The 26,622-nt window shown below is 38.1% G+C and overlaps 1 protein-coding gene across 7 annotated transcripts in view; it reads right to left on the bottom strand.

Annotated features, from left to right (window-relative positions):
- CDC27 (cell division cycle 27) overlaps positions 1-26,622 on the bottom strand; it is a 33,511-nt gene that overhangs the window by 4,444 nt on the left and 2,445 nt on the right. For 2 of the 7 annotated variants that reach the window (XM_075036281.1, XM_075036278.1), the window contains exons 2-17: positions 22,574-22,649; positions 19,042-19,189; positions 16,781-16,906; positions 15,692-15,789; positions 15,011-15,165; positions 14,684-14,898; positions 13,891-14,005; positions 10,231-10,346; positions 9,683-9,782; positions 9,178-9,385; positions 8,171-8,343; positions 6,810-6,962; positions 5,326-5,534; positions 4,542-4,659; positions 3,323-3,451; positions 1,510-1,584 (exon numbers count right to left, since the gene is read on the bottom strand). In XM_075036281.1, coding sequence (XP_074892382.1) covers positions 1,510-1,584; positions 3,323-3,451; positions 4,542-4,659; positions 5,326-5,534; positions 6,810-6,962; positions 8,171-8,343; positions 9,178-9,385; positions 9,683-9,782; positions 10,231-10,346; positions 13,891-14,005; positions 14,684-14,898; positions 15,011-15,165; positions 15,692-15,789; positions 16,781-16,906; positions 19,042-19,189; positions 22,574-22,649 — 2,214 coding nt within the window. Of the gene's footprint in view, positions 1-1,509; positions 1,585-3,322; positions 3,452-4,541; positions 4,660-5,325; positions 5,535-6,809; positions 6,963-8,170; positions 8,344-9,177; positions 9,386-9,682; positions 9,783-10,230; positions 10,365-13,890; positions 14,006-14,683; positions 14,899-15,010; positions 15,166-15,691; positions 15,790-16,780; positions 16,978-19,041; positions 19,190-22,573; positions 22,650-26,622 lie in introns of those variants that run through there. The other 5 variants (XM_075036282.1, XM_075036279.1, XM_075036276.1 and 2 more) reach the window with 4 other exon arrangements.

Here is a 26,622-nt window from a genome sequence, read left to right as displayed (position 1 = left end):
TGTGGCTCAGGAAAGGTCCAAAGTCTCAGATTTCTAATGTCAGAGGCCCAGAGAATAGTCTGGGGAAGTATCACCACGTGCACACATTAATCTTACACTCTTCCCTACAGCTCTCATATTGAGGGCTAGCAAAGGCAGAATACACAGTTACACAGATTTTTGATCTGACTCAGTACAGTAGTTCTTACATCCTCAAGTGGCATTTTACCTGCCATTGGCAGGTGGAGAAAATAATGGGACATTAAGTGACACCTAGCTTGTCCTGCTAAACTGAACGGCAACGTTTTCAAGGCAACACTGCGCTGCAGAATCCAGCCCATATTTTACTTTCTTTGTCGCTGTAACTCACACTGAAGCGCTTCTTATCATTAAGGACAGATGACCAAGTAATTTATCTGTGTTAAGCATTTAAACAGCAAAAGAACTTAAGTTTGTCAAGACATGGCAACTCTAATGTCAATTTAGAGGTCCAGCTACTCCTGGACAAATACCAGTCAACAAATTTCAAATTTCAATATTTTTTTTTTTTTTTTTTTTTAACTGGAGAGAGGTAAAAAAAAAATAAAAAGAAATCTTGCTGAATAAGAGTTATCCAGTACTGTGGTAGAGGTAAGTTTGTTTTGTTGCTTCCTAGTGAACAGAAGAAGAAAGCTGCAGAACTTATTTAAAGCATATTAGCAGAGAAGACGGTGAGGAAGGAGGATTTTATTACCAGATTTCTTTTCTCTGGCATTAAACACAAAGAAGGTTGGAATGTAAACATAGACAAACTGACAAACTAGTACCTTCTCCTGTGCTACCCTACCCTATTAGCCTCGTTAAAGACTCTTCTACACTTTCACACCGATAACCTTCTACAATTCTTTTAGGGAGGCTGTCAGCTGAAAAGTACATGAGGCTATTGATGGAGACTTAGGAGTATTCTACAATTACTCCTTGTTCAGCATTTCTGATACAACGCATAGAATGTGATTCAACATTTTAATGGCTACACGTGCAAATAACCAACACTGCTGACTGATGGATGGACTATCCCTCAAAATTTTAAGGATTTCCACTGATCACATCATTGCTATCATATTGAATCAAGTCTTTAGATAGAGTTCCATCTTTAGGGAAAGATATATGGCTGTGTGCATAACCACTGTATCTCTTTTCAGTGAAGAATCTTTATCAGGATCAATTTCTTGCTTTTTAAAATTAATTCTCTTTCAAACTGTCAGTGGCAAAATCAAAGCAGGCAAAGAATAACACTGGCTTGGGTTATTTTTTCTTTGTTTGTTTCAAAGAGAGCTGAAAGCTGCTCCAGTAATAACTGTCTTTTGCATTTAAAAGCTGATACATAACAAAGCTGTGAGCAGTAAGCCTTATTTAAAGCTTTAGGAATTTTTAGAATACTGCTCCAAAGAGAAGCAGCTTAGTGACAGGCATCAAATTTTCTCATTAAGCATACCTTTCTGCAACAAAGGAAACCAAAAGAACTTATGATCACAGTTAAGTTTTACCTACCTTTCCTATTAAAAAGTAAACAAGAGACTCTTTGGGAACAATCTGTTTCAGTTCTTCAAGTTCTTGTAAAGCAGACTGAAAAGGAAGAAAAAAAGAGCTTAGTAAGTACAAGCTAGCAGTCTGCAACCAGTTATGACATCACTAAACTGTGACTTAGCACCAATGTGGGAAAAAAAAAAAATAATCCTGGCATTTACATACAGTATATTCCATCAAGAACAACAGTACAGTCTCATGAGAAGCATCTAAAATTCCTTTTACCTTAGTTTCTCATTTAAAGATTGCAGCACATTATAGCCCCATTATTACAGAACTAAAGCAAGTTTATTGGGCTTTGGTCTCTAACACATCTAACAATTGTGATATAGATTGCCCCAGTCACCCCCAACAAGGCATAATAGGGTAGAAGACAAGAAGCTGACTGTATTTACGGTGGACACTTCCTTTAGTATACTGAGCTTCTGAAAAAGTAAGAAGATTGATGTATTTTGTGTTGGATGTACTGCTTTCAAACCCATGCTTTTGAAAGTTTCTGGTTTTAGATATGTATCTGTGGACTTTTACAAGTGATGACTGTGTTTATATTAGGCATTTGAAGTCCAAAATATTTAGTGAAACTTCTACTTTACTTTTAAACTAATTGTTGACAGTGGAGCAATTTATTCTACTGTGACAGCAACCTGGCATTGTTATGAAATCCTGCCTAAAAACATTTAGTCTGCAGTTAGAAATAAACATTGTGTTTAGCTATAAGAAGTTCAATCCAGCCCTCTAGAACTTACTCACGTAAAGACAATTTTGAGTTAGGGCTTGTTACATAAATGGAAGTGTAAACCTACATTTATTTACCTAACACTAGCCAAATTTATCACACTATCAAAATTCTCTTCGTACTAGTGCTAAAAACCAAAACATTTCATTAAGTTCTATGTAGTTTATGTGAACAGCGTAACTTCAGTCTTACAAGTCTCAGCCTGGTAAAGAAAAGAGTCCAAATGTTTTATTTCCTAAAACATCACTTCAGCATGGTCAACAAGTTCCTTCACTAGTGCAGGGGCAATAAGATAGCAGACTACTAGATTTATTTTTTCATCTTGTATTTATCCTTTGCTTTTAAATTTTGAAAATAATCTACAAATGGGCACTTCATTAAGTCCTTAATCTTACTACATTTGGTTCAGTTATGAATTTTTTAAAAAAAGTTCTAAGTAAAGCTTTCCCTTTACATGTGCACACACATTTCTGAAGCAAGGTTTCAAAAACCAGACTGCGGCTTGTCTTCTATGGCCAAAAAAACCAGGCCAGAGGACAACAGTCACTAGAAAGAGACTGTGGGAAGATCTTCACTCATTCTAAACAGGGTACAATTCAGCAGGGGATAAGACCAAAATTGCTTAGCTGCTTATTTTTCACTCAATACCACAGTCTTTGAAATTTACTGAGCTTTTTTTAGTCATTTAGTATAAAGTCATGATAATACAGCCACAAGTCAATGACAGCTGCAATAGTTTCCCCTTCTTTCCTTTCTCCAGGGTCAGACTAAAATAATAATAATGTAAAAAGCATCACCTGTTGGCTCCAGATTTTAACAATCAAAAAATTTAACATAGCTTCCCCCTCAGCAAAGGTGGCACTTGTCAAAGCAAATGCTTCTCATTAGCCTCTACAAGATAGGCCAATGTCCCAGGCTCTTGCTGCAAGCCCTGATGCTGCCCAGTGCTAATCTGTAAACATTTAGTTTCCAGTGCATCCCCATTCCTAGCTACAGCAATTTAAAGATAACCTGAAGTTGTCTACATGTACCAAATCTTACCTTGTATTTTTCATTTGCAAATAATACAGAAGCTCTATGGAATTTGCATAGTGGGTTCTTGGGGTCAATGTTAATAGCTTTGTTTAAAGTATCCAAAGCCTTTTCAGATTTTTTCAGTGCATGCTGGACCTATTACAGAAAGGGAGAACAATTTAAAAAGGGAAAATAACAGCTCATTTGCCAGACAAAGACAAATCTTTTTTTTTTTTTTTTTTTTACTTATAAACTGTTCCTTTAAAAAAAAATATTTGTCCAATTCTAGGCCAAGTCTTAATGAGCTTTCTTACAGGAAGAAAACTTCACCTCGCCTCATCTCCACCTCAAAACATTCTCCCCACCCAATGGCTTACAGAAATCATTTAACCTTTGGCCAGGAGTGAACTCAATGCCTTTCTCCATATACAAGTGAGAAGCAGTCACTATCCCTGTAGAATTTGACACAACTTTGCTGCCACATAGAAGGCAAACCAATGCCAGCAGGTGACCATCCATCACATTTACACAGCTTTAAGGCACCATCACAAATATCTGAGAACTGCTTCCCAACTTTGTAAGCAAGCATTTGTTAGAGCAAGGCTACTGTTTTCCAAGGACTGCAGTACCAGATGGATAAATGGCCAACTTTTCAAATAGCCCTGTCAATTTAATTGAAGGGATGGTGGCTGAAGTAGCTGCCTGCTACTTAAACTTCACTTGGCATAAAGTGGCTTAAGTAGTAAGTTGTCACATCTACAAGTGACTGGAATGAAGGCAATGTGGACGTACAGCCAGGGCAAAAATATTGCACTCTGAAAGGTGAGACACGTGCCTTCGCATTTTACAGAACTGGAAGTGCTGGTCCAAGTGCATGCAATAGCAGTTAAAATCCACTTAATTTCTTATGTATCAAGTAGGAAAAAACTCCTATAAGTACTCTGTTCACATCAGTATCTGTACACAGTCTTGATATGAATATCACTACTATTTTGGCTGACTCACAAACATGACCTGATAGTATAATTTCATTACTGACTAAAAGTAGTTTGGAGAGAGAGGAAGGTTTCTTTTCTGACACATTAATCCTGTGGTTATTCATTCATATGGCACTTAAGATCCTCCAGCAGGTACTCTGAACTTGTTGGGATTTTTTGCTAAGAATGTTCAGAATGATTTTTCTACTGCTAACAAAGCACAGAAGCAGATTAAAACACAAAGATAGAGTTAAGTGCAATCTACTTACTACTCCAATGTGACACAATAAGACTGAGCTCTGAGGATTGATATCAAGTGCTTTCTGGAAATGCATTTCTGCTAGACTGAATTTTTCCTGTTTGTAATAAATCATTCCCAACCCATACCTGCAAGCAGAAAAACAATTGTTAAGTAAGACTGTATTCTAAGCAAACTAGTCTTTGTCAGCGAATATGACCTGGCAGAAATGGTCTATAGACTTGCCAACCCCATCCAAGGTGGGAAATGATTTCTTGGGGGGAAAACGTATATGTAAAACTATCTTAGTTTTATTGCTCAGTCGGGTAATTTGAAGAATTGACATGCAATACGCAAGACGACTGGCTAAACAGCTACAAAGTAAAAAGCATACAAAAGTTTCTCAAGACTGACTTACACTGGCAGATCTAACTTTTACTACTTTATATATTTTTTCCACAGAAAAAGCTGTAAGAAACTGTATCCTGAAGTATAAAGGGGCAGATCTCTCATCTCTCCAACTGCAATTGAAGAACAATCAACTAGATGCATAAGGAGTGCTGCACAGAAGAACAAAATAGCTGGGGTAATACCGCCAAGAAGATCTGTAGAGGCCAAATACGCTTCAATTTTTTTGCCCTCCTTGTGGAAGTAACTGTTTAATAAACAGATGAGGCCCACATCTTCTGCAGAAATAGCTTTTTTCCCTCAGAGAGAAGAGTGGTAGGGAAACAATAGCAGTGGCAGCATACAGAGGATATTTCTCCAGAAGTTCTGTACCATGTGCGATAGGAGGGGGATGAAACAAAACTTACCATGCATTATAGTGTCTAGGATTGACTCTGATTGCATTTCTAAAACAAGCTAATGCTTTGTCTAGTTCTTCTGTTAACACAAATTCATGCCCCAACAGGGTGTAGGCATAAGCATAGTTTGGATCAACTTGAATGGCTCTCTGGAAGAACTTGATTGCAATGTCATGCTCTCGTTGCAAGCTGAAACAGTTTCCTGCAGCACACCATGCCTAGTAAAGACAGCATTGCAAAATCAGCGCACTTTTTACAACTCAGAGTGACTAAGTTTGAGCTGAACAGATTTTTCCATGCTGATTTACATAATTATATATAACTTCCTCCTAGATTAAAAAATAACAACAATAAAACAGTTAAGTCTCATTCCTGAGAGGCAGATAGGCCTAAACACACCTTATAGCTTGACAAGCTGAAATACAGAAATTTAGAATCTAAGGACACCCGACAAGTTTGTGCCAATTAGATACTTCAATGACTAACAACTAAAGCTTTTGAAGCTGTTGAAAAGGCTAGAAATAAAACATCTTAGATATTTAAGAACAATGAAGGAGGAGACAGTACATTCACTTTCACTCTTCAGCTCCCTCCAACTGACAAATCTAGATATCTGCAGAGCAACAATTTTAGCAGCAACCTCCTCTTTCCCTCCTGCCCAGCAACCAGCATCGAGATTGTAAAGCACCACAGCCCAGGGTCCCTTGCTTTCGCACATTGTTAGCATCACTGCCATATCACATAACTGTTCTCTACTCCTTGTATTAGAACCTGCATTTTCTTCTCTCCAGAGTATCTTACTACAACTAGCAACTGCTTCATGGGTTTTGATATTTTCCGCTATTAGACAAGCTAACAGGACAACATGAACAGGATTCTCCTCCAACAACAAAAAAAATCCCAATATAATCTACAGTTTTCTCAACTCTGTTAAGAACCCATTTAAAAAACACATACATCTATTACTTTTACTGTGGCACCCATTAAAAGATGCCTGACTTTTTGTGTATCATGACTTTGTATTACCATACACTCTACAGTTTAATGGACTTTGGCATGAAAATGTGCAACATTATGTCTGAAAATAAATTCTAGAGCACGTATGTTTTAAGTGCCAGTGAATTAACTACAGCAATTTAAAGGTGGTACAGGAAAAAGATATTCCTTATCTTTGCATACTGGCAGCAGTATGAGTGACTGACTAACCAACCCGTGATCTTCCTGGATGAATGGTGCCAATGCAAATTTAAATAACCATTAATAGATAAAAGGTTTCAACCTGTTCCATGTAAGCTGATATTCTAATTCTAAGAAGCCATTTCAGGCATCATCAGCTCAAGAGACAATCCTGCCACCTCCCTCTCCACTTTTGCCATGCAGTTCTCACAGAACAATACACTTGAACTAGATTAGAGCTCAGAGCTTTGTTCCAAACCATTCATTTTGCCACATACATTCAACCTCTTCTCATTCAAGACAACAGCAATTCATACCTCTGGTGAATTTTTATCCATGTCCGTCAAATCCTTTGAAAGAACTGAAAGAGCAACATCTTTCTGCAGATGCCACAGCGTAGTCGAATAGATCTCCATGCCTTCTACTCTGTAGTTTTCAATCCGCCTTACTTCTGAAAATATTCTCTCAGCCTAAGAACAGAAATTAAACTTAAAACAAAATTCCACCCACCAAAGCGGAGCACATAAGTCAAGGTGAGAAGCCTCCTATGTCCAGACTAAGCATCCTCTTTGCTTTATAAGTGTGCTATGCAGAGCTACAAGTCCTGCGACTTCCCCTTGAAGCAAAAGAAGTGACTATATCCCGACACAGTTATGCCGGCGGAAATGCAGCCAGCCCTCCCTACTGCTGACTGAGATTACATTACTGTTTCTATCCCAGCGCACAAGCAAGGCAAAAAAAGTCACCCAGAAAAGCAGAAAAACCGTAGCATACTTTTGTTGGCCAGTTATGATTATTAGCCATTCTAACAGATAACAGGCATCACATTCATACTGAGGGCTACGCACCTCCAGATATCATACATAATAATTATGAGGAAAAAGGCAACATGACAATCCCTGCAGTAAACACGGCTGATGCAGGGAGGGAGGGCATGCATAAGCATGCGACAACACGTATATATGTGCTCTACTGTCATTTGAGACAGTTAACGCTTCTTATCAACAGTTGGCTAATGAAGTCTTTCTGACGTAGATATCCATTTCATAAACTTAAGTTCCAGGTTACAACACTCAAAGCAACAACAAGGGAAGAAGCCTAGCTTTAGGAAACCATCAGGGTCTGTAGCCTCAGTTTTCAAAATAAACTATTAAGAAGCACAGTGTGCTCTATCTCTAATCAGACTGTGTATACAGTTTAAAAACCACTTCTGAAACCTACTGCATTTGTCTCCTGCACACTATCTATCAAAAAGTGTTTTAAAAACTTCTGAGAAAATGGGTACATCAGCTATCAGGACAACAGCAGCAAGGAGAGTTAAACTGCTGGATTAGCCTTAACTGCTCGCTTGTTTCTGAAGCAGTTTGACATCACCTCAGCTGTGCCAATACTGTCATTTCTGAGGCTGCAATGGAAGCTAGGTCACTGATGTGATCTGCATTAACTAAAAAGGGCAAGAGAAGTTTTTGGTTTTAGAACTCAAAATTATTTCAAGTGATCTAATTTACAACATTGCAGTACAAACAATTACATCAGCACAGCTGTGGGTGAAGATGGGGAGAGGCAAGGAGGAGACTCCAATGGTTGCATGCAAGAGGAAAGAATTTAAAAAGAAACCTAAAGTGTAATTCAGCCTCTTCAGGAAAGCTGAGTAAGACCCAACCCACACAATTCCTACCTGCATATATTCTGCAAGTTCGAAGTAAGCTCTCCCAATTTGGCACAGCACCCAGCCAGTGTTGTAGTGGTGGGATGGTAAATGGCTTAAAATATTTATCGCTTCTTTACAGTTGTATGAACACAAGGCTAAATAACCTTTCCCCATGTCACGAAGAAGGCTCATCAAACCTTCTAGGAGAAAAGTACAATAAATAAAAATGGAAAAAAAAAAAAAGACAGCTGAGACTTATTTACTTGAAACTACTAATCCCATAAGCTCTTCATTGTGGCAGGCACTGCGCCTGAGTTTGCTTATGAAAATCTTTCAGGAGTTCTCAAACACAGGCTTATGCGCTCTTAACTTAGGCATAATATTCTAAACGTCAACCTTTGTAACGGAAGTCAGATAGTAACAACTTCTTAAGTCAGCAACAGAATGCTGAGGAACAGAGAAACTCTCAAGTTTAGGGCAACTGGAGTTTTGCATTTACAGCAGCTATTCAAACATTTTGTTAGGTTTGAACACAGTTTCCACGTCTGGTATCCATGGATACATCTTCTCGCTGCCTGGAAACATTATCGAGCCAAAAGAGAGGAATTCAGCAGTTTGTCTAGGATTTTCTGACAATCTGAATAAAGACTTGTTTTTAAACAAATGGGAAATATCAAGGGAGAACAGACTACATAAACCCAGTTTTGAGGGAAGATGACTGGGTTACTCATAGCTCCTGTGTATCAGTTTCCAAGGATCTTGCCTGAAAATATTTTCATCACTAATAAGGACCACAGTCTGCAAGATATATCTGCTTACAACTGGCCACTTTTTACTACTTCTTCACATGTTCTTTGTAAGTTAACTAGAAGATACTGAATTCAGTGTCTTTATAATTATAGAAAGGTAATAGCTGCACACTAACTGAAACAAGAAACAAACAAACACTGGAGTGAAACTTTTTTTTCATTCAACCTTAAAATACAGACCCATGAAGCTTTACTCTGAACGCTATTGGACTGCAGTAAACAGACCTGCTGCTGCCTTCTGTAGTGTAAAAGCCTGGATCTGTGGCGCAACAGTGGAAATTTTCCCTTCTGAAATGATGGAAGAGTCCAGCTTGGTAATTTCCAAACTGTCATTTAAGTTTGGTTGAGTTATTCCTCCCTTATTTGTTTTACTCTTTGTTTTTCTGTTTGGAATCTTAGGTGGAAACTTCATTTTTAATTTTTTGCTATTTTCCTGCAAGTAAGAAGAGTAAGAGTTACATACATAAAAGTCTTTTAAATTCAGGTAATTAAACATGAAAGTGAATTATGTAAAATAATATTTATGCCTCTTTGCAGCCTTAACAATGACACCCAGCCGTTTGACTTTTAAACTTAAGCATACACACACTCAGTAACTTGAGTATCTTTAGTAGTTCAGTTTTAAACAGCAAACATTCAAATCGCCTAACTACAGTCCATAAAGATTTGTGCTTTGGTGTTCCCAATGTGTGGTGTCCCACAAGGTTGCAAAACACATGAAGTTTGTTACCTTTGTTGTAGAGCTATCACTAGTAAATAGGCGAGAGCTTCTTCGAGGCAGTGCGTTTGGTGGAGCAGCAATTGTTGGGCTCAATACCTGAGGTGTTGTACTGAAAACAAACAGCACATTAAAAATCTTAAGTTCTTCGCTGCATTTTTAATAAAAACAGCTTTTATCTTTGTTTTAAACAAAAATGCTCAAGTACTGCAGCACAGATATTCCCATTTCAAAGGATGAAAAAAAATAAATCTACCTGTTGCACATCAAGAACATGAGCAGAATTTCCTTCCAGCTACTTTTTCATTTATTGATGAAATGGTCTAACTGCAAAGGCTATTTAAAACAAACAGACCAACCACCACACATGAGCTTCCTACTTATCCACTGAAGTTGTTTTACCTAGCAAAAAATACACTTCTGTCCTCATCCAAAGAGGAATTCTGCAGGAACATCCACACAGGTTGGGAAAATAAAGAGCCAAATTCCTTCAAGAAAGGAGATGCAAAAAGTAATACCAAGATGATTTTTTTGGTGTGTCCCCCCCCTCCCCCCCATACCTTGTCTGTGGACCAGAGCTCTGTGTTTGTGCAACAAGAATTGGAGTGACTTCCCGGCTATTTCCGCTCTGTGAGAAGACAGATTTTGTTCCAGCTTGGCTTATCCTGCTGACAGTCTGCATAACACAAAGTTTCTACAGGTTTGTTATTATGTCACTAAGAAGTCTCAGTCTCTGCTACATCAAACCAAATCCATTCTGTCTATCAAACACTGCACAAAGGAGGATAAATATAGGATAAATATAGATTCTTTCAATAAAGGGTGAGGGTCTCCCTCCACGGAGGACCCATCAAAAGCACTTCTCTTTCTACTTGTTAAAATGCCAGTAAAACCTAGTTTACCAACTTCATGCACATTATTTGAAAGATATAAAATCTCCATCTAGTGGCAAGAAACTATATGTTAAGATGTTTGTGCAAGAATGAAAGATGGCATATTTAAAGCTCCTTCTCCACAGAAAGTTGTACAAGAAATGAACCATGGAAAGAAAAAGATTTTTTTGAATTATCGTATTACAATCACATTCAGAAGCCATTCACCATTAACACCTCATCAAGGTGCTTGCTGTACAACATCTGAGCCTGCTGCTCCCGTTTAGCATATCTGTTCATAGCATAAACCAGTATTTCACAAATTAAATCATTATTGCATGAGCCTTTGGAGCAGATACAGAAATAAACTGCTTCAGCAAAAAGGGACCTGCAATGCAGCACAGAAAGTTAATAGAAGAATACCTACAGTCAAGTTAACATGGAGCAGCAAGTTACTGCGTGTCAGTTGAGCAATGCTTTGTGTGCACACGCACATTTTTGGTAGCTTTTATTTGCCACAGGTTACAAGCACCAAAACACTGTCTCGTATCTTCACAGAGCTAAAATGTGCACTTTGATGCCTCCCCTGACACAGCCAAGGTGTGGGAACTTAGAGCTGTGATAACTTGACTGTGAATCTGAGACCTAAGGAACAAGTTTAGATAGAAATTCATTGTCTGATGTGTAGACTTCCTATAAAGGATTTAGAACAGGTCCTCCCCTCCCTGCCTTTTAAAGAAACCTTAAACCCTATCTTTCTGCCCACTCCAGGGACACCAACATTCAACTCTGTGACGGCTGTTCGGAAGACATGTTCTTTAAGACACCAGAAATAGGCAAGTGGGATCAATGACAGCATAAGCAACACCAGTTTATGCATTATCCCGACTTCTAATGTTTTGTCCTTCCCTTCTCAATTTCTTTGTTATCAGAGGACAGTTTAGGCAGGCAGCAAACATGCTTGCCCACTCAGATAGGAAGCCTTTGGATTCATCCTAATGTTTCATTCATTTACGTAAGTGTTTCCTAGGAAACTGCCTCCGTTAAGCCATGCACATTCTAGCCACAGCTACACTAAACCTTTTCTAACTCAGTAATTTGAAGAGCAGAAGTGAAACTGGCCAAGTAATTATTTGCATTGGACAAAGCATACCAGAATTCTAAGCTATTTATTAAAGTGTATTAAATATTTGTGTTTAAGTAGTAGCACAGATGCATCTGGGCAGAAAGCATATGCATGGATTAGTGAAATTTACACCTTGGTGCTGTTGTGCCATACCTAGCAAAGCAACAAAAAAGCAATAAATATGACTTGATTCCACAAAGCTTTTCACCTATCATGTAGCACTACACACGAGATTAAATGCAGATGAGTACTACACTGAAGAGCTGCATTTTGCTAACTATTTCAATTTTTCAGACTCATGAAAATTTACCTTCCTACGTATGTACAATCCACTACAAGCCAGTGTTTTCAACTGTACTGTGGAAAATTGGTTGGTCCTCAGCAACTACAGGATGGGAATTGGATCAGCCATACAAAGCGTACTTCTAGCAGACTGTTTTAGCATAGTCCAACCCCAACAGAACAAAGGCAAAAAAATAACCAACAACCAACCAAAAAAACCAAACAAGAAGGCAGGACTAAGAGAACTGATAGAAAGTGTTGCAGTAATGAGATGTCTAGAGACAGGATACCATAATGGCTTGTGCAATGACATTCCAGAGTTCCCAGTCACAGGCTTCAAAACACCATCCAAAGGAGAAAAAAAAAAGTTATCTGCTCACTGGCTTTTATTCTTTTACGTACTGAGCCAATGAGAGAAGGCAAACAGTTTCTAACAGCTCCCAAATTTCACTTACAGAACGGCACAGCAAGATGAGCACCAACTCATTTGTCCAGAGCATCAAACGTGGAAATTCAAGTTCTACTTTGAGGAATTCAATACTATTACTTGCACTGAATTTTCACTTTAAAAAGAGTTGGACATCTATAAAACACTAGCATTGCTCATACAACTTCTAGATTTACTAAAAATACAGTGAAAAATCCTCACGTTTTTTTGTTTTTAGAAAGGAACAAATGGTTCTTCAACTGTCACCAACATTCCACCTCTCATTTATCACTATGGCAACTATGGCAGTTTCTTACAGAGAAACACAGACAATTTTTAGTTTCCTCTACACAAGACTTAGCCGAGTGAAACTGCACCATTCCATCAGTCAGCCCTCCACCGACCACAACAGTATTTTGATTACTCTGGTCTGTAAACTAGAATTCAAGAACTGCTTGCAAGAAAGCAGTAGCTTCAGCTCACTTGAGGCTTCCTGAATTATTTGAAGCCATCCCTGAAAATGTATTAATTAAAAAAAACTTAAAGTGAAAACTCCAAGTTTGGTCTGTCTTCCGACTCCACGTTGCACACTGAAAAGTTATGAGTCCTTCATTGTTTAGAATCATTAGTGTTTGTACATTTCTCTGATGGCTGGTGGACAGAAGATACAGCACCTTCCTCAGGTTGCCTCTAGCAACACCAGTTAGGCAGTCTGCACATGCCTGTGCATTTTGGGTGGAGGAAAAAAGGCTTGTTTTAATGAGAAATAAAAGACTATTACTTATCATTATAAAAGTTAAGGGGGGGAAAAAAAAAAAATCTGTTTTGCTAGCCAAAGGAAGTGACACTATAAGCCCAAAATATTTACAACACAGACAGCTTTAGTTGCAATGTGGTGTATTTTTTTTCTTGCTGCCTCATTTGCTTAGCTGAAAAGGAGATTTTCAAAATAAAAAAACCAAAAACATTGGGGCTTTAGCAGTTATTTCAGTGTAACAGACTATTCTACAATGGATTTGATTTTAACTAACACTTCAGAAAAGTCTAAAAAGTTTTGTCAGGGAAATACCTGGCCAGTTGCAGTCAAATTAAAAATAAACTGCTCCCTGCACCCCCAACCTCACTAGCCTATAAATATACATAGGCTAGCGAACAACATTTTATTTTGCTGCATTAAATAGTTGTTAGTAAGAGCAGGTTTTTGGTTGGTTTTAGTGGGTTTTTTTGGTTGTTCCCCCACACACACACACATTGTAGACAAATTACACATAAGTTTAATTATCACTTAATTAACCCAAACCATTTCCACAACTAAAGGCGGCTTCAATCAGTTCCACAGTCAGACAAATTGTTCTTCAAAACAAATTTTGTAAATGGTGGGTAAGTTGGGTTCTCCCCACTGCCAGCACAATTCAGCTCACATGCTATGTTTTTTGCATTATAGATTCTTCTTTCAAGTACACTGCAATGTCAAACTCATAGAAAAGCAATCATATTCCAGAATGCAAGATACCTTCTTTGAAGGTGCTCCTGTGGATGGCACATCAATTACAGAAGAAGAGTTCGTGTAGTTTTGTAAATACGATCCATCTCCAGGGCTTGGGGTTTCTAGTGGCAAAATTCCAAAGCTGAGAATAAAATGAAGAGGAAGGGTCAATGTCTGAATGTTAGACCATAAGAGCTGGCCTGATTCTGCAGTTAAAACAGAGATCCAGATGATCAACTTTATTTCAGAACTACTTCATCGATTTATGTTAACCCTCTAATATCTTAGTATCCTCATCTACAAAAGACACTTTAATAGAAAATATTCCTGAAATCGAAAAATACAGAACTTTGCCTGCCTGCATAACTAAGACACAGACCATCCAAGTGTTAATGGCTTGTAACATTTTAAACGCTGTTTAAATAAGATGGCACATAGGACAGAACACATATTTACATGCTCTCTAGGAAAGAGCTATTCTTCAAGGAATGCTCTTAAAGAGTTTATTTCAGAGCAGAAACATACTCCTTTAAAGACTTTTCCAGTGTGAACACTGTGATAAGCAATATACTGAATCAAGAGTTCCTCTCTTCTAATCAAAAATACCAACTGCTTGTTTAAAAAACAGAAGAGATGAACACTAGGACCAAGAGCAGTTACTGAAGTCATTTAGCTTTTGCACCTGCAGCATTATTTATAATACACTATCAACATGGCTGTTGAAGTATGCTTTGCAGCACCAGCCATCTTTCCTGTTTCAAATCACAAACATTATCAACAGCACAGCTGTAGACAGAAAGTGTCTATCTTGAGGACTTACCTTGGAGTTAGTGGGCTCAAAGCCGCAGGTCCTCCCAGTAAACTCCGCCCAGTTTTTGGTTTATTTTGAGCCTGTTTAGACAATATGGCAGTTCCTGACCCAAGAGGGACAGCATCTGGTGAAATTACAGCTGAGTCAATGTAAGACATAGAAGAATCTGTGTTCAAGGAGGAATATTTTGAATTGGAGGATTCTAGGTTGATTCTGTTCAACTCCTGAAAAATGGAAGGCAGCTGTTAGATATTCAGACAGTGTAGTTTCTAATTAGCATTTTTTCAGTTAAGCTGGAAAGACTGCTTTAAATACAATGATTTTAGCACAACTCACAATTGTGTCTTGCGGCGTTTCCATAAGGACAGTCTCAGGCTGTCTATGGGATATATTGTGATTAGATACCAATGTTGTGCAAGTGTTAGGCAGACAGCTGCTGAAGTTCTGTAAAGATGTTAATTTAAATGTTTGGTCAGGGTCTGGTTTTTCACCTGTAAGATTGGAAGGAGATTTTTAAAAGAGTTATTCCTGAGTCTGTATGCTGAATATTCAGTCTGAAACAAGGAGGACAGGGGACAAAGCATTTCAGAAGGGTTGTGTACTTATTTCATTGATTTAAAACCCCTTACACTAAGGCAGAAGTGTTCTTCCAGTACAAAACCCTGGACAATCAGTTTTATTAAAAAATAGATTTGCTTTTTTAAGTTATTCTCAGAAGCATAGTTTCTAAAGGTCTACTAACTGTAGGTTAGAAAACTTACAGTATTGTTAAATCCAAGAATGTATAAGTTATGAAAATGGAAGAAAACAAGACAAAACCTCCAAACACTGCCAAAGTATTTTAAATGCCTTATTGTGCACAAAACCACTCCCAAAGAATTCTGCTGGCATTTTCCTTACTAGTTCTGGACAAGGGGTAAAAGAAACCTTGCCACATGGCAATGGCAAATCGGAAAGCTTGACATAACCAGAAACGTAGAAAACATCTTCACTAGTAAAACAGTTCTGCAGACTTACCTATTTCACATAGCGATTCAAAAGGGGACCAGAGGAAAGGATTTAAACTAAGGCTCTTTTGGTAACATTCTGATCCTTTGGCAAGCCGGTCTGTCTTGCTGCAAAAAGAATGTAACAGTTTCCCTATAAACTTAAGAATAGCACTTTTGTTCGAGATAGCTTTCCAGAAGAGGAGTTGAAAAACAAAAACGTGTTGAGAGTCAAAGTAACATTCCTCATTTTTCAAGCCACAAAGCAATACTGAGTTCTTTTGAAGTTATTTGACATATTTAGACACAGATGAAAGTTCCTTAGACAGTCCTCAAAAAAAGTTACATAAGCACTAGTATAGCTTGAGAATTTTCATTTTAGAAAGATGTTGTTCCTTGCAACAGCTTTTTTCTTTTTTGCAAACAGCAACATGATTGCTAGCCTTCCAGCCGTTTTAAATACCTATGGATAATATTTTTCCATATAAATTAGGGGCTAAACTGAACACTTAAGTATCTGGCTACAAAGATAGCTTCTTCCAAAATAAATTTTTTGGGGAACAGGTATACTAGGGAAGAATCCAAGAACCCACTATTCCTATTCAATTTGTTCACATTTACTGAAACCTTTCTTGTATCTAGGCAAAAGCAAACCACTTAAAATTGTTAAGCTATTCTGACCGGAAATCCTCAAAACTTTCATTTGAAGGTTATAGCTATACATCTGTAAAACAGATATAGAAAAATTAAAATGGCAACACTGCGAAACAGGCCTTGAGAGTTTCTCTCAGGTAAGAAAACAGAACAAACCCAAAGGTATTAAAAAAAAAACAAACCCAACCTCTTGGATTGCATGCTTAAGCTGGAAAAGAGGAATTTGTGTTTTCAGTCAGTCAGAAGCTCTGGGTGAAAGACGAACCATTCTTGTATTCCCAGGTTAGATAATTTCCACAACTATCTACCTGCATCTATCATACTCCAAAATTGTGCAGGCCATATAACCCAGAAACAAGTGTACCCTGTGGTGACTAAAAATGTACCTGACTAAAGTTGGGCTTGGTCAAATAAAAAAAACACCAAACAACCAAGCTTTATTAACAATATAAAAAAGCAACATTACCAGTAGACATGTCCCAGTAAGGAGAGTGTAAAGCATGCAGAGTCACCAAACTCCATAACAATGTCATCATGGCTTTTCTGTTTATTCAACACTCCACCAGATAAGATCTGCTCTCCTTCTGCAAGCCTTTTTAAAAAACAAGAGGTTTAAAGGGGTTACAAGGCTCACAGTATTGGTAGTCCAGTGTTTTCACCCTGCTGCAAACAAAAACAGAAATCCGCTGTCAGTGTTCACAAGTTTCAAACCGCATACAAACTAGTTCCTGCAAATGAATTTTAAATAATTGATGGATTCCTCTAGCAACATGAAGGTATGCAGTACTCTGAAGCTGAACATCTCTACTGGGAGGGAAGAAAAACAAAACAAACACAAAACCCCACACCACTCCAAAACCAAGACACATAATACAACATGACTTTTCCAGAAGTGACTAATCTTAGAATACTAAGCAAAGGACAAGAAAGTCTTCTAGACACTTCATTTTTAAAAGTACTTTAGGTAGTAACAAGCTAAGACAACACTTACTTTGGCTTTGTTTCCCAACTAAGAAATACAATCTATAAGGCTCCACACACTTCATTAACATCCAATACTGGGATATGGCACAGACTTTGGGTTTTAATGCCTTGCTTTCTTGTAAGAGTGGCCTCAAAGGGGAACAAAGGCTCAGTTTGCATCTACTACACCTGCAGCGAGCAGTACCACTCACATGGAATGGGCCACTCATTATTAGGCCTGAAAATTACTTTATACAACTTCTGGGGATGGGAGGCATTCTTCCGGGATTTGAGACTGACACCTGCACAAACAAATCATCTCTTCTTGCCTCCACTTGAAATTATACTTATAGGTAGATGCTTCTATCAGTATAGACCACTCCCACAAGAACATAAGATAGATCTGTATAAATGAGCTCATATAACTGTAACAGCAAAAACAGTTAAATTTAACAAATTCTAAAGAATACGTTTAAGAAATCCCACCTATTTAACTGAAATCAGTTCAGAAGCTGATGTATTATATGCACACACCAGACTTTGTAAAAGCAAGGGAGGGAACGATCAGCTTCAAATTTATTCCACTGGGACCTTTCCAAGTAGAGCATTAACATGATTTCCCTTTCAACAGGAGATGCAAAGAAACCTGAATCATAATAGCTCCAAAAGTGTTAAAAGAGTGTCAAAAGAAACAACAAGCTAAGACATCTTTGCTACTCTAAAGATGTCAAAGGACTCGCCTATTAAAGAGAGTATTGAAGACTAAGGAGCTTCCCTTGCTGCCTCTGGAGAGACCTGCATTTTGGTTACATGTTGTGAGCAGGACCACAAATCCTGCAAAACAATCACATCATACTGTGTGAAACACCAAACATCATATTACCTGTTCTAAAGAAATTAAACATTCTTTTTGTCATTGAAAGAGGGCCACTCAAAAAAAAAAAGCCAGAAAAGCCACAACACACAATCACAAGCTGTTTTGTTGAGAGACATATAAGCTTCTGTAAAGAACCCCCACAGTATTTAAAGTTTTTTGAACGAAAGTTTTTGCCTTTCTTGGTACCTCATCATCTCCATTCTCTACTTCAACCAGACATTGCCTCCTACATTTGAGCTGAAGGGTCTACACAGAAATGAAATACCCTCATCAACAAACTCTCAGGGCAGTAGGGCCCGTAGCTTGAGCAATTTCATTATATACTCTTGCTGTTAGACTCCCGAAAACCAGCAAGGTACCTTGACACCACTATGTCCCTGTCAAGGTTAATTTTGATGTTGAATACAGCATTCTTGGATGTGGATTCAAGGTGTGTTTGTTGTGGGTTTTCAAAAACAGATTTCTGTCTGCCATCTTTTCTCTTACCCACCCAGTTAGCAGTAACTGGGTGAGAGGAGCAAGCTTACTGTTTTAGGGAAATGGCCTATACATTAAACACATATCGGAAACACTTAGTGAAATAAGCAAAGTATCAGAGAAACACAAAACAAAACCAAACACTTCCCAGAGTGGTCTCCTTGAGCCATCTCAGCAACCAATGTTTTCTCCCCCTACACAGCTTGACAACTCCTTTGTAAGTTATTCAATACCTTTTAGAGGTTTCTGCAGTAGGGTCCATATCTGAAAGCAAAATTAATTGAACTTATAATAATCTTTAGAGCTGAAGGACCAATGAATTTCTAGTTTATGCAATATGACAGTTTTCAAAGAGAAATCCAACAAAAAAATGCATTTGTAACCCTGGACAAAACAAAGGATTTACTTACTTGCTGAGGTCAACACAACATTTTGCAAGCAGGTATTTACATTGTGGGGTAGTACAGCTGTGTCCCTTTAGGAGCCTGTATGCTTTATAGGCCTTTCCTGAGCGGTAGTAACATGTCGCCAGTAAAAACAGTGCTTCTTCTGAATGTACTAAAAAAATAATAATAAAAAAAACATCAGTTGGTTGCTTACCATTTTGATACAAGGAATTTGGGGGCAGGGAGTAAAAGCCAGCTAGGAACAAGATACAAGGAAACGAGTATTGGTATTGGACAAATTCATTACCGAATGAAGTGCATTTCTTCATTCATCAGCATATAACAAATTTCTGTATGCCATCTTCTCGTATAGTCAGACCAGCTCTTAACATCTGCTGTTGTAAGAGAACTTTGATCCTTCTGGCTACCCAATCTAAATAAGTGATTAGCCAGCTTGTTATTAAAATAACAGCAAGACAAGCAAAGCAGTCATTCCTAGTACAACAGAACTACTTTAACAACTCGTTGGCCACACAAAGACTTGGCTCAGAGTATTATCACACCTGCTAGTAACACTTCGCATTAGCTTAAGCAGTGCATAAACACTGGCACAACAACGGCTGTGAGGAAGTACAAGAACTTTCAGAAGGAAGATCTATTTCAGCCTAAGTAGCCTAATTAACAGTTTTAATCCTAACTTCAAGTGGTCTTTTCCTGTTTGCAATTTTCCTTCTGTTATTTTTCTAAAGCACTTGATGCTGTATCTTCGTGACTTAGTGGAGCAGATTTGCCAATTTTAATGACTATTAAAGTCGGACAATTACCAGTGACCTCTACCCCAAAATTAAGCCTTGTCCTTTTTGCTGCCTACACTCATTATTTCATTGGGAACATGGTTTAAGATTACCATTCTGATCCTTTATTTATTTTATGTTAAGAAGTAGCGATAGGTACAAGCTCTCCTACAAATCCTCTTCCCAAGCTGAGTTCTCAACTATTTCTAAATTTTGAACGAAGGAGTCAAACTTCAGGCAAAATTGTCTCTATCTAAACAGAGAACAAGAGCAATCAAGACAGAAACATTTATCTATGGCAGAAACTGGAGGTCTTTAGATTTGATGCCTGCTTCAACACTTCTTCCACCACAGAGATTAATTATGCACTGCACCAGGAACGTTCTATTCAAAAAGCTTGACTTGGCATCCAGATTTAACACTGAGGTCAGACTTGCTGATTTTACTTGTGATTACAGCATAAAGGACAGAGCGCTAACCCCTGAAGTAACTTTAAAACCTTACAGCTGAAACTTTAAAACGCCAGAGAAGGAGCTTTTGTGAGGCAACGGTGAGCATTGCCATGCTGTGGTGTTAATTCAAGCACTAAGCTACGATTGTGTGAAATACCTGTATGGCTTCATTTTAACTCCATTTTCTGGGTTTTAAGCAAAAAGAGGGAGATAACCAGATACACTCACAGATTATGTACAGCCATGGTGTCTTACCCTATTCTTCGTACTTCCCCAATTGTTACACTCAAATCACCCTTAGGCAATGATGTATTTTAAATCACAGAAAGGCTGCCTAAAAAGGCAAGCAACCGAAATCTCCAAGTAATTAAGAAACGCACTTTACTTTCTACTTTTCAGAACACACCACCATGCAAATGGAATTCAGCATTAAAATAAACAATTTTGATGTTTGCTCATCTACCTATATGGAACTCTTCCGAAAAATCAATACAAGCATTGTACTAAAACCTCTTTGGGCAACGTGCTCAAATCCTTTGCTACACTGAAAACTGACTATTTTGAGTTTGTGTCATCACCCAGACAGTGAGAATGGAAATTGAACACCCAAAGAGAGGACATTTTATTAGCCTTATCCTAAAAACACTACAACATCTTTCTGAAAATTAGTTAAATCAATTCTTTTATCCACTAATTTAACACACTTTGAGAGTTCTGGGAAACTACCAAGCCACAGATGTCCTCATAAGAACAGCAATTGCAGGTAGAGTTAAAAGAAGTTCTTCTCAGGGTAAAATCACTACTGCCAGTATGGAGTCACTGTATTGAAGTTCAGCAGCTTCTACTCTGCAGTATAACTACTTATTTTAACCAGAAGCCCGATGTTTTGTTAGCAGTTAATTGCTTGAACCAAGTGACAGCATGCATGCTGTTCTCTCTCAGCACTGTTGGTCACCGAAAAAAGCTGTTTGAAGTACTCTTGCAGAATATTATTCTGCAAAGATAGCGTCAGTATCAAGTCACATATTTTTCTCTTGGCTGCTGCAAAAAGTGGATTCTCTTTGTTTCTACATCCTTGGCAATTACCTTCAATCTAGCATCTCCCTGCATCTCACAATGTGCTGTGTTCAGGGAAGGTATGTCATCCCTAAAACACTATTTCCTTTATGCACACCTAGATTATAAGGTTTCCTAATACTCTATACAGCACTTCTCATTTAACCACCAGGTGGAAGACCCCAGATTTCATGAGTAACCTTGACATGAGGGGGGGAAAAAAAAAAAAAGAAATAAAGAAAAAAAGACTTCTCTTTTTTTTATCAAACATTAGGTTTGTGCTTTCATTGTTAAGAACTGCATTGTGGGCACGTCAGGCAAAACATCAAAAGCAAAGCATTTCATTACAAAACACGGAGAATGAAACAGGTCATACAGTTTAATTCACATTATAAGCTTAAGTTGTTTAGCATGAGAAATTCTATTATGCTTATATTTTACCTTAAGGGTTGGGTTGGTTTTTTTATATTAGTGATTAGGAGACAATACCTTTCAAAACAGAGACAAAAAGCTTAACACCGGTATCAAGGAGAAAAAAAAAGTAGAGAAGAACAAAAAGCTTATCTGAGGTCATGGAGGAAAGGTTAAGGAAGAAGAGGGACTAGAACACAGGAAAGAAGCAGTCTTTGAAGGACCCAGGAAAAGTACGGATTTGTGTTACTGCTGCCTGCTCAGTATCCAAGACATCCTAGATCCGACAGCATTACAATGAAGTAACAATTAACAAAAATTCAACAGGAGATACCTATTCCATATGTTCTGATTCTCATTGTCTCAGCTTCACTATGCTATCCTCCCATCATCACAAAATTACCTCTTTCAGCTAACACACCAATCAACATAACTGAACAGCATTATTAGCAAAGACAGCTTTCAATATCAAGACAATTTGTAGAATTTGTGTACTGCATTTATCCTCAAGTGCCCTTGGAAGACATGCAATGCTTAAGGTTATTAAAAAAACCCCCGCTCTCTCCCATTTGATACCATACAACAAATCACTGTAAACATTTTATTTAAACACACAACTCCGAGTTTAATTCTTTTTAAGGAGGTTTTACTGTAAAGTAACATTGCTGCTGTTACATGATTTGATTTTCCAACCTAATTGCAAGGCATTCTTCTGCCTTCCCCAAGCAGAAAGTTGAACTTCATTATCACAACAACAGCAGTCAAACAAAGCAGGACCAGAGGCTCAAAAATCCTAAATCAAAATTGAAAGAAGCATCAACTTTGTATTTGCAAAGTACATACCTTCTGCATATAATCTTTCTGCAAGGAACACTGCATCGCGGTAAGCATAGTGGTTAAGTGCTTGCCATATAGCAGCCTGTAAGACAAGAAAATAATCTAAATTTAGAGAGAACCTTTAAAAATGCAAAACTCATTAGCCTTTACTGTCAAAAGGCAAAGTTCAATTTTGTTTTTCTGGAGTCCTAAGAAGAATGGAGAAGGGTAAACACACAGGCCAAGTTTTAGTTGTTTCAACTATCAGTAAAGAGATTTAAAAAAAAACCAAAACAACAAATTTAGCACTGAAGTCATGAACCAATCTAAGAATGTTGCTCACTAGATACCATACACAACCATCTATAAACCTCAGCCAACATGCACCAAAATAACAGTGAGTACTTCCACTTGTTACTGAGTTTTAGCCTGCTGCATAACTGAGCATGAATTATTGCAAACCACCACCGAACAAAAAGACATTAAGTAAACGCAAGAACAAAACCCACCCCTCAACGGGTTACCAGAGTATTCTATTCTGCTCTTAGCTGGGTCCAAGGAGGGGCAGGGGAGGTGGGAAAAATCTAGAGTGCCCAACCCATTTTAATGGCATTATGCATAAACCCATTTAAACTATCTCCTCTTGAGACATGCCAAACCAAAAACTAACAGGACTAGAAATCATGTCAGTGTCTGAGGTTGTCAGTATAAGACTGCTGTTGATTGTGTTAGGTATACGGCATTTTCCTTGAAGAGATATCAGCGTTCCCTTAAGAACCAAGATGAACACAATCCACCGCTTTTGTTGCGGCGTATTGTTTGGGTCTTTGCTCATCAGCCACCTCTTTACTGCCACTAATTAGAATTGCAAGGTATCACACAAGAATGAATGCAATGCAAATGAGATGGACAAATTGATATATACAGACATATATGAAGGCAATAATCAACTTCTACATTTTGCTCATATACTCATACTTGGTCAAAGCCAGCTACCTACTTAAGGGTACTATCTTCTTTTTTCACAAACACCAAGCTCAAGAGTTTGGGACTGTCGATATTTGTGCACTCTAAAGATGGCACTAGTCCAGTGAAACACAAATCAAACATACATACAGGTGTACAAACCGTGTACACCATTAAAGTAGCTGTCATAATTACTCGCACTGCTGTTGCCATTAGCTGAACTATAAGCAAGAGCTGTCCAGCAAAAGAATAGGGCTGGGGTACGCAGGTTTCACAACAAACACTACTCAGGCAATTTTCTTCAGATCAGATTAAAAGCCTTCTGTTATCTGTAAAAGAGGGGTGGGATGTGAAAAATAATTCCTTTTAAGATCTAGTCAGCCTTTCCTCCCCACCTACTACAAGTGGTGGTGTGCACACTTATCAGGGTTTGTGTTCTGAGGTTAGCAGGGTTGGTATCAGAACTGCAGTTCCTTCCCATCTGGCAGTCTTGCTCAAGTTCCAAAGCAGTTTCCCATAAACAGCCATTCTGCAGTAGTTTTGTTATTAATGATCCAAACAAGATCTGAACTTATGAACTCAAGGTACTGTGGTCTAGTATTTCTCCAATATTCATCAGCAACCGATGACAAACAAAATTAGCTTCTGATACCTATCAGGCACTCCGAGACCAAAAGAAATCTTCCAGAGCTAAAGGAATAGTGCCCTGTAATGCTATTCCCAGTAGGAAAGGCAAGCGCCAATTTAATCTAAAAAAATTCAAACATTACATAGAGTTACATGTACCATATGCTACTCCTTCCAACACAAACTTGACAAACACAGGGTGTGAAAAATGTGTGAGTTCTCTTCACGGGAAGCCTACACAGCCTTCATGAACAGTACACACCAGAGTTTCCAATTACTATATAGAATATTATACATAAAAATCTATACAGAGGTACTATTTTCTTCTACCAGTAGGTCCCAACAATATACTTAAAAAGCCAACAGGTACTTTTAAGCTTGTGTGAAAGTATTTAAAAATTAATTCTCTCAGTTTGATTATTATAATACAGACACCTTATTATTTCTCTCTGGCTGTATTCCACACTTAGATAACTTCAGCCACAGAGTCTGCCTGAAGTGATTACTCCCTTTTACCTTGAAAAGCACCAAGGCTGTATATTGTTCTGTGCACCGTGGACAGCACGGTAGAAAAAGTATGAGACAGAAGGAGGGTGTTAAAATTTTTCACACTATACCCAAGTTAGAGCAGCCTAAGGTCTCCTTTTCCTATTGCTCTCAAAAGCAGCTCTTCCTTTACCAAGTCACCAGTGACATTTACATGAATCTATCCAAGTTGTGCCATCTTCAGGTTAAAAATACTGTCTTTACAGGGATGTAATTCAGCATGCTTACAAAACAAAGGTATGGGGGGTGCAGGGGTGTGTGTGTGTATGAAATCAATGTCATTTGACTTCTCAAACAGGAACAAGTTGCCAGAAACAATCTTGCCAAAGGCTAAGAGGGGACACAAGTGATTTTTGGCTATATCACAGCCATATTATAAAAGTTACACTACATACTGGCTCAAAGAACAATCGTTGCTAAGCAGAGTCCCAGTGAGGGCAAGAAGTCAGCTGGTAGTATCCCTGTTACATAATAATTATCATTTTGCAACCCAAAAAGTCCAAGTTGGACTCATGCCTTCAACAGACAAATGCTGAAGACTGAATCCTCACACACACTCTCCTAAAAGAGCAGGAAAAGGAAAGGAAGGTGGCAGGGAATCAGCCATACCTATGCAGTAACAATTTTCTATTGGAATAGATGTCTGAACTATGACTGTATCTCAAACTACTGAAAATTTCTCGTGCACCTTTTAGGAAGCAAATTTTGGACGGGAACATCAATCTCTTTAATAATTAGTTTATAATTAGATTAATAATTTAGTTTGTTCTAGCAGAAGTTCAATGCATCTACACAGCCTTAGCGGCACATGACAGTTGCTAAACCACACCAGAAGAGTGGACTGAAGCAAAAAACTTTGGGGGCGTTTATCCAGTAAAAACTATTTAATCCCAAAAGACTTCAGAGCAGGACAACACACCACAACCACAAATACAATCCAAATGCAGTCTTAATTTCCTCCCTGTGGCAGTTATCAAATTTTACATGGAACCTGTCAACAGAAAGCCAAAGAAGCAGTCTGGTCAAGAGCGTGCAAAGCAGTTGAAATACTTCGGTTGCAATGTCTGTTCTCAGGGCTACAAACATGGACAGCAGGGAAGCTTGAAGTGTTTCAAAGTTTTATTTAAGCACACTTGCAGACCAGATAAACCTCCAGGTCCTAGTCACTCATTTTAAATACTTATTACTTTGCAAATAAAAAGTGAACAGGGAATTCCAAAACTACCACACCAGCCACAGCTCTGCAGCAAAGCTTCCTCAGAGATGAGAGCAAGAAAATAAAAGCGGATTCAGACAGGTCTATCTTCTACCCAGAAAATCCTGTGCATTGTCCAAGTGTGACTTCATATCTAAGCCAGAGAGCTCTTAAAAGGTAGGTGTTCTCTTCTGACAGTTATATAGTCTTGGAAATGATTTTAAAAGCTTTATAGCCTATTGACATACTAAACAGTTTCTATCATGATTTAAGACTTCTTCAGGGTGGGCAGAGGGGAGGAGTTTTCTGTGACAAGCTGTGCTGCATTTACTAGTTATGCAAACTCTGTCCATTAAATAGGCCGACATTGGTATTGCATGTTTTCAGCCATGACAGTAGCCTTGGAATTCAAGCACCATTCAAGTGGGTCACAGAAGATGATCACCTTTAACAGCTAATTTCCAAGGAAAGTGTTCTTTTCCAAGATGTTTTTCAGAAATATTTGGAAGGTAGCCAGCCTGCTTCTCAGCACATGGGATACAAGGCTTTACGTTTGAGCTGAAAAATTTTAAAATTGACCACATCAGGAAGTACAGCAGAGGCCCGTTGTGTATGTAAACTCTGGCACTTTTGTTCATCTTAAGGAATTTTAAAAGTTAGTAAAAATCTAAACAGTGAATAGGATGACTTTTGGGACATTAATTTCATGTAATTAAAACCCAACATTTATAAGGCAACATAC

The sequence above is a fragment of the Buteo buteo genome, chromosome 9 (genome assembly GCF_964188355.1).
Source record: "Buteo buteo chromosome 9, bButBut1.hap1.1, whole genome shotgun sequence".
In the NCBI taxonomy this organism is placed as follows: Eukaryota; Metazoa; Chordata; class Aves; order Accipitriformes; family Accipitridae; genus Buteo; species Buteo buteo.
Note: the sequence above shows the minus strand (reverse complement) of the source record. Positions and strands in the feature narration are given on the sequence as shown.